The 8,048-nt window shown below is 56.1% G+C and overlaps 1 protein-coding gene across 2 annotated transcripts in view; it reads left to right on the top strand.

Moving 5' to 3' along the window:
• Window positions 1-238: 238 nt before the first annotated feature.
• IGF1R (insulin like growth factor 1 receptor) overlaps window positions 239-8,048 on the top strand; it is a 356,840-nt gene continuing 349,030 nt past the window's right edge. Inside the window, exons 1-2 of one of the 2 annotated variants that reach the window (XM_049906124.1) lie at window positions 239-408; window positions 2,347-2,747. In XM_049906124.1, the coding sequence (XP_049762081.1) occupies window positions 2,654-2,747 (94 nt within the window). In that variant the 5' untranslated portion in view covers window positions 239-408; window positions 2,347-2,653. Of the gene's footprint in view, window positions 409-1,549; window positions 2,232-2,346; window positions 2,748-8,048 lie in introns of those variants that run through there. The other variant, XM_049906123.1, reaches the window with a different exon arrangement.

Here is an 8,048-nt window from a genome sequence, read left to right as displayed (position 1 = left end):
AAACCCCCTTACCCAACCGTGATTGCTTTTGAGACAAAACACTTCTAGTGGATCTAGACATTCACAACTCTTTTATTAGCCATCTCCTTCTTATTTATTATTGACACCAATTAGCCTGAGTCATGAGCGGGCCACATTAAAGGCGACACGTGGTCCAATCCCTGTTTTTAAAAGTCCACGCATTTCAAACTCTTCCTCCTGCCAGGGCTGCGCTGTCCCCCTCTGAGGACCTGGGCTCCGCAGCAGTTATTCATTAGATGGCAGTGGTAGGGCAGTCTCGCCTCGGAAAAACCTCTCCTCTCCTCCAGAAAACCACGGAGGCGACTTGGAGTTGGTGCTGGTACCTAGTCACTTACGTAGCAAATCGAGCAAGAGAGACGTGCCCAGGAGGACCGGAGGCAGGTGCGGGTGAGTGTCCGCAGCGGCCAGGGATCCTGCCGGGCGTGTGCGGCTTGGTCCTGGGTCCCGACCGGAGCCCGGAGACGCACCCCGGCCCGGCAGCTCCACTCCCGGGACCCCTCGGTCACGCCCCCCAGCCCCTGGGCCCCGCAGCCCCGAGCCGCCGCGCGCCCCGGGCGCTCCTGGCAGCCGCCCACGTGGTGGAGCCCGGAGAAGCGCGAGGCCGCGGGGAGCGTTCGGGCCGAGAGGCCGCGCTCGCGCGACCCGGCCCGCCGTCCCCTAGGCGGACCCCCAGCTCGGGCCCCCGCGTTTCCTCCCCCGGAGGGAGGGAGGAGGCGACACGGCGCCGGCCGGCCCTCCCTGGTGCCCGCCGCGCCCCCTGGCGGCCGCCGCGGGACGCGCCCTGGGCACGCGGAGCCGCCTGTCGGGGCCCCCCTGCCCGGCTCGGGGTCAGCGGCGGGCGGCGGGCCCGCTCCCCTCGCGCCCCCGGCCGAGCCGCCGGGGCCGCGCCCTTGCACCGCAGCCGCTCGCGGACCCCGAAACTCCGGCCTCCCCGGCCACGACGTCGCGGCCGTCCCCATCATTGCGTGAAAGTGTCCGCCGTAGTAGCGCGGGGTCCCCTTTCTGCCAGGTGTGCCCCCTCCCGCCCCGTTGGGCTTTGGAGCCCACTGCGAAAAAATGCCGCATGCACGCACTTATTTATTTATTTTGCAACAGCTGCAAGAAACAATGAAGCTTTTCAAGAACCGGGAAACGCGCTTTCCAGCCGCGCCGTTGTTGTTTTCAATGAAGCTCTCCGGGCCCCGCGCGCCCCGCCCACCGCGCCCCCTCCCCTGCGCTCGGCTCGGCGCCCGGCTCCCCCTCGGCTGGGCAGGGGCCGGCGCCGGGGGCATTGTTTTTGGAATCCTGCGGGAGGGGAGGGCGCGTGCGGGGTAGCCGGCGCAGTGCGGGTGGGGGCCAGAGCGTGTGCGCGCGCGCGCGTGTTTGTGTGTATGTGTGTGCGCGCGCGCGTGTGTGCCGGCGCGGGAGGGGGCGGGGGCGGTGCCTTGCCAACTGGCGCCCCACGCCCCGGCTCCGCTCCGCACGTCCCGGGATCCCGGGCTCCGGCTCTTGGCGCGTGCCGCTTGGGCCGGGCCCTCGGCGCGCTGCGGCTGTGGGCGCTCCAGTGTGCGCGCGGGCGCGTGTGCACGGCTCTGGCGGCGCGCGCGAGCCCCCAGTGTGTGGCAGCGGCGGCGGCAGCGGCGCGGCGAGGCTGAGGCTCTTGTTTACCAGCGTTAACTCCGCTGAGCGGAAAAAAAAAAAAAAAAAAGGGGGAAAAACCCCGAGGAGAAGCGAGCGCACCAGGCGAACTCGAGAGAGGGCGAGCGAGCTAGAGGGACGCTGCCAGCGAGCCTGCCCCGGCGCCCGCGGCCGGCGCCCGCAGACCCTTTGCCCCGCTCCCGGACCCCCTCCCGCGCCCTCCACGCCCCTCCTTGGCGAGGGGAGCCCACGGCGCGCCGCGCGCCGCAGCTTTGACCTTCAGCGAGCCGGAGCCCCCCGCGCGCAGGGCGGGGGCGAGGGGCGGGGGCCGGCGCGGGGCCCGGGCGGCGCGGCGGGAGTGCTGAGCGCCTCGCGGCCGGCCCGCCGCTTTGTGTGTGTCCTGGATTTGGGAAGGAGCTTGTGGCGGCGGCGGCGGCGGCGGCGGTGGCGCTGAGGGAGGAGGCGGCGGCGAGCGAGCCCGGCGGAGGAGGAGGAGGAGAAGGAGGAGGAGGGGGACGTCTCATTCATTTCTGCTCTGCATTTCTGCCCCTCGCCGGCCTCTCCGCGACCCGGACTTGGGGGAAGATTGCGAAGTGCGTCGCGCCCTCCCGCCGCGGGGGCTCGGGCGTCGGGCAGCTCCCGCTCTGCCTCGGGTTGGGTTGGTTTTTCCTCGCCAAGACTCATTTGGGCTTTCCCCTCTCTTTGCAGTTTTCCCCTTTCTGCCTCTGGGTTTGAAAATGGAGGCCGACGACGCCGACATCCCGGCCCGGCGCGCCTCGGGTTCCCGACTCCACCGAGCCCTGGGCCGCGGCTGCCGGCGCTAAGGGGCCGCGCGAACCCCGCGCCGCCGACCGCAACCCGCGCGGCTCTCACGGCCGGCGCCGCCTTCGGATTCTTGTTTCCTTCGCCCTGGTTTTCGGAGGAGGGAGCGAAGACTGAGTTGGCGACTTTTATTTTCCTTCCCCCTCCCCCTTTTTATTTTTGAGTGAGGGGAGTTTCGTCCCAAATCAAAGGAATGAAGTCTGGCTCCGGAGAAGGGTCCCCGACCTCGCTGTGGGGGCTCTTGTTCCTCTCCGCGGCGCTCTCGCTCTGGCCGACGAGTGGAGAAAGTGAGTATGGGCCCCGCCGCCCGCGGCCACTGCGGGAACTTTTCCTCCGAGGGGCTGCGCCCTGTTTGCGAAACCCGAGTTGCCACCGTCGCAGCTGTCGGCCCCCGGGCCCGGGAGCGGCCGGGCGGGGCGCGGAGGGCCCAGCCGGAGCGGCCCCGGGGCTGAGCTTGGGAGTTTGGAGCCCGCGGGCCCTGGCTCAGCGCATCCCGCTCGGGAAGAGCCTCGTGGCTTTCCCGTTCGCCGTCCCAAGAGTCCTGCCCCGCTAGCCCGGCTGCTCCGCAGCGCTCACTCCGCGGCGGCCTGCTGGCTGGGCCAAGCGCGGGGCTCCTTGGGGAAGTTAGAGCGAGGCCAGCCCCACGCTCCTCGGGGTCCGCCTCCAGCACCTCGCCCTTCCCGGCGCGCGGGGCCGCTCCGCACACAGCGCTGGCCCCGCGCGGCGCGCAGGCAGCGGTGAGAGCGTCGGCGGCCGCACCGCACCCTCGTTGCTGGAGCCGACGCGGGGGCCGGTGGCCAGGAGCGGGGAGCCGCCCGGCCCGCTGGGTGCAAGTTGCCCTGGAGGGAGAGGTGCCCCGCGCGGAGCCCCGCAGCCCGAGAGCGTGTTTCCAAACATCCCGGGGCTGCGCAGCGTGGCTTCCCATCCCTCAATGTGCTTCGCCCATTGGGCGTTTCTGATTCCTCAAGTAGCTCTCTGGTGGTGTGCGCGCCTAGGGTTCCTGGCCTTTGCCGGCACTTCGCCCGCTTCGCGGCGGGTTACCTGCCCGGAATGATCTGCCCCTGGCGTCCCCGACGCGGCTGGTTTTGGGGGGACGTTCCTGCCTCGCTCCAGGCCAGACCTTTGGCAAGTGCGGGGTCGGGTCTCTCATCAACCAGACCCTTTCGGGAAGGGCGTAGGTGCCCCAGTTCAGAGGGTTCTAGGACCTTCTCCCAGTTTCTACCCTGGTCTGGGCGCCTTCTCTCCTCCGGGGGGCTGGGCTGGGGGCTAGGGTAGCATCCGAGTGAACGTTCGCGGGTGCTGTGGTCGGAGCCGACGTGCGTATCTACAGGCAAGCTCTCGACCCGGGGGGTAGCAGCCCCCACAGGGCCCCCGGCGAGAGGTGTCCTGTGCTGTCATTTCAGAAGCGCCAGGATCGGCATGTGTGGTTGGGGGGGGGGTGGTGTGTTTTGCCAGCGCCGAGCCCTGGTCTCCGTTTTGTTGTGGCCAGAGTTGTGCTGCGCCCCCCGCCCCCCGGCTGCCCTGCACTTCCTTTGTACTTAGTTAATAAGCGGTATCGGTCCACACGCGCTATCGCTTGCAACTTGATAGCTTTTGTTTTGGTAGTGTCGGGTAGGGTTAGAGAATCGCGGTGAGAGAGAGAAGGAGCGAGAACTTAGAGCCGCACGGTGTGTGGAGGGAGGAGGAGGAGAGAGTTTTATTCTTCTCAAAGAAGTCAAGTGGCTTAGGGTACGCTCGAGATGGTAGGGTGGATGGGTAATTCGAAGACGATTAGAAGTTGAAATGCAGTCGCAGAGCTGCGGCTGAGAACGGTGAGGGCGTGCTGGTGAGTAATGGTTGCCCAGGGTATGCAGGTGGTGCCGATTAACTTTGAAAGATCACGACTGAACCTTGAAGAGTGAGAGGGAGAAGCGGGAGGCTGGGGGCGGGGGGGGGGTGCCTGGCCCCATCAAAAGGGCAGTTCATCGAGGTGGTTTCTATAAACAAACCCTTCTCAAACGTCTTCTGAGAAACGAGTTCCCGCTGGAGTAGGAGCGAGTCTTTATGGAATTAGCGTGTTTACTGCAGAGTTGCTGGAAGACACAGATGGGGTCCGGGACCTTCCACGAGTCTGCACCCCTCTGCTCTTTGTTTTCCGAACTTTAAGTATGCTGGATTGGGCGAAAGCCTCCCGGCCCCTTGTACTTCGTTTAGGTGGTGTTGGGGGGGGGGGACTGGAAAGGGTTTCTAGCTTTTAAAAGCTAAGAATACTTAGAAGACAGGAGAGCTAATCTATGCTAATATGGCATGCCATTGAACTGTGTAGTTTCTCTAATTTTATTTTTTAGTGTTAGTAAGTTCTGAAAAGTCAAAATAGCAGTGATGGCCTCGTTTCTCCCAAGCAGGAGTCTGGCATTTTAAAATAGGATGACTTGTTTGGAGCTCTGTTCATAAAAATACTCTTTGTAAAAGGCAGTTCTTTCTAGTGAAAACAGGGAGGAGGAGAAGAGGTATATTAATGTATGTTTATCATTTCCTGACACCAAAAAGCGTTTCCCAAATATCCCTATAAAATGGCTGGTTCCTTAACACTTGGTGGATGGCCAGAAGGCACCCCAGATCCCGGCTCTGGCTTGTTGAGGTCCTGACTCCGTACCTGCCCCTCCCTGCATCTCTCTCTGTAGTTCTGAGGATTAAATGGTGTGCTCAGTGTGAACACACGGTCGGTTTTCAGTTGGAAAGGAGCTAGTGAGAAATAAGTTACAGATGAGGGCATTCTCTTGGCCGTTGTCTAATACGGTGATGAAGATCAGGGTGTTTTCTGTAGAGAGGTAGGGGACATAAGGATTAGCGTCTCCTCTGCCAGCGTGAGAGCAACAGGATGGGTTTTTTCCCCCTTAACTTTGAAAATACAGAAGTTTTTCAAGCAAAGGAAGTTATATGGACCGGTTTGTATATCAAAATAACGTGGACAGAGCATCTAAATAAGGGAGGCTTGGGAGCTATGAGTTAATAGCGGAATAATCTGATGGCTCTTTTTTTTCCCCTTAAGATTAACATTCACTTCCCATTTACGTAGCCATTTCATCAAAAGGACTGAGGGGATTCAGCCGTCTCCCCCCCAACCCCCCGCCGCCCCGTGATAATATCTTATTGTCAGAGAAACATAGGTATGTGAAACGTTGGTGTTTAAAGAAGTTAGTGTTTTCCTATCAGAAGGAGAACCCAGAATAAGAATTTTTAAAAGTCTAAATAGCGAATTATAGTTTAGACTTTCTAGAGAGAAATGCAAGGATATGGTATTTTGAGGAGAAGTGGGGTATAGGTCAAGGTTCCAAGTTTCAAAGGTCATACGTTTGATTTTTCAAAAGGGTTAGAAAAGTCCAACCTTGAGAAACATGCCAAGGTTGAATGGATGAACCATAAAAACATGGTGCTAACTGAGAGAAGGCAGTCACAAAAGATCACATGTGGTCTGATTCCATTTACTGTGTGGAGTGTCCAGAATAGGCACGTCCGTAAAGACAAAGTAGCTTAGTGGTTGCCAGGGGCTGGGAGACGAAGGAATGGGGAACGACTGCTAATGGGTACAGGATTTCTTCTGGGGTGAGGAAATACTCTAAAATTAGATTGCGGTGATGGTTGCACCGCTCTAAATATATCAAATATACTACAAAACATGACTTTAATGTATATCTCAATAAAGCCATGTTTTGTTTTATTTTGTTTTTAAAGAAATATGTGAAGGTTGAGAAGAACGCGTTGTGCTACCTTGAATGCAGAAGGTAGGCTAAAATTAAGTAAATTTGCCCTGCAGGTTGCTGTCTGTCTCTCTTTTTTAATGTATGGGGTTTTTCTGATCCGTGAAGTCCAGCAATACACAAAACTGGTCATTGACACTCTGGCAGTAGGGATTCAGTGCCTTGGTAGAAATGGACAAGCAGGCGAAAAGGACCTTGGTTATGCATAGCTCGAGTTAAGGAGTGAGTTAAAAAACACGAGTGCTAGTGAAAGTCAAATTTGTTACAGTAAAATCCTCAACTGAATATGAAATGGCGTTGGTCTGTTCAAGATAAAGTTTGGCTTTAGGAGCTGACTCTAGATGGCTGTTTGTATTTCCAGTTTTCTTACTTATGTTCGCCAACAAAGAAATAATGTTTTATGACGATAAAGAATTTCCACTTTGTTTTTTGATATTCTGTATTAACCACAAGTGGTAGTAAAGACCCAGGATGAACTGTTCATTTTAACGCAGGGTTTTTTTTTTTTCTCCCTTTGTTGCTTATTTTATTTTTTAAATGGCTCCGGGATCTGAGTGGGAAAAGGAATCTTTCTAGGATATCGTAGTTGTTTCAGGCTTACAAGTGACTTAAAAAAAAAAAAATGAAAATTTCTTATGGAGCAAAAGATTCAAAGTATGGCGAAGACATTTTCTTTTTCGCTATTGAGCCTTTATCCAAAATTTTATCTTGGTGCTCAAGTAGGAAAAGACCTAGAGAATAACTGTTGTTTACATTTGTTTTTGGTCTTTGTCTAAGGCTTAGTTCACTAAAAAAGTGTTTCCTGCCCTTCCTATTGTTGAAAGATCAGGACAGTAATGAAAATCAACTGTGTCATTTTTACTGACTGTCTCAGAGCTTTGCCAGGGGAAGCCCTCAAGGGAGAATAGTGTCGTTTTTAACCTGGGTTTTGTTTTATAAGCACGTCCTGCAGGAAGCAGCTGAATCCAGCCAGCACATACTGGGCGCCTACTGTATGAAAGCTGGGTCCTGTATAGGCAATGTTTGAGCTTACCAAGAAAGACGACTTTTCTTTTGCCCTTATGGCATCTCATATACTCCTGTTTGGAACCCTGGTGGCGCAGTGGTTAAGAACTCGGCAGTTCGAATCCACCAGCCACTGCTTGGAAACCCTATGGGGCAGTTCTACTCTGTCCTTTAAGGTCGTTATGAGTCGAAATTGACTCAAGGGCAACAGGCTTGGCTTGGGCAGGAAACAAAGTTGCTTGACAATTCAGATCTTTTTCAGAGTCAGTATAGGAAACACAGTTTTCACATCCCCAACGAGCAGCGCGCCATCTTTTAAAGGCTCTTTAAAAAGCATTTCTGTAAACTTAAAACGAAGTAAACTACCGTTGATCCTTGGAGAGCTTGTTCTTCGCCATTCTTGTGTTATTGATACTTTCCCTTGAATTGGAACGTCACTGCAGGCCATGACATACAGGAGACATTTGTCCATCTTGATCAGCAGCACTGCCTTCTAACATTGGTTATGACAGTTGTGGTTTAAAATGTGCTCTGGTGTAGCCTACCTCCACACCAAAACTTTAGGAGTCCGAAGTGTATACACGAACGTTGCAGGGGGCGTTTTGAGTTGATGGGACTTATTTCAAAAGCTTTCTGGTGTTACGCATCGCTTAGTTACTTAGCTTTCTGGAGATCGTAAGGAAACTCATACCTTTAAGAATTTGTATAATTTAAAATAACTTGCTTGTTTCAAAAGTGTGAGAGGTACCAGTGAGATCGAGGGGTTAATAAAATCCTAAGGGTTTTTTCTTGTAAAACGTCCAAGCCCTGTTTTGTTTTCAAAACTCATTTAGAAGTCACCCC

This window comes from Elephas maximus, chromosome 13, assembly GCF_024166365.1.
Source record: "Elephas maximus indicus isolate mEleMax1 chromosome 13, mEleMax1 primary haplotype, whole genome shotgun sequence".
Classification (NCBI taxonomy): Eukaryota; Metazoa; Chordata; class Mammalia; order Proboscidea; family Elephantidae; genus Elephas; species Elephas maximus.
The sequence above is the reverse complement of the archived record's forward strand: the minus strand, read 5'-3'. Positions and strand labels throughout refer to the sequence as shown.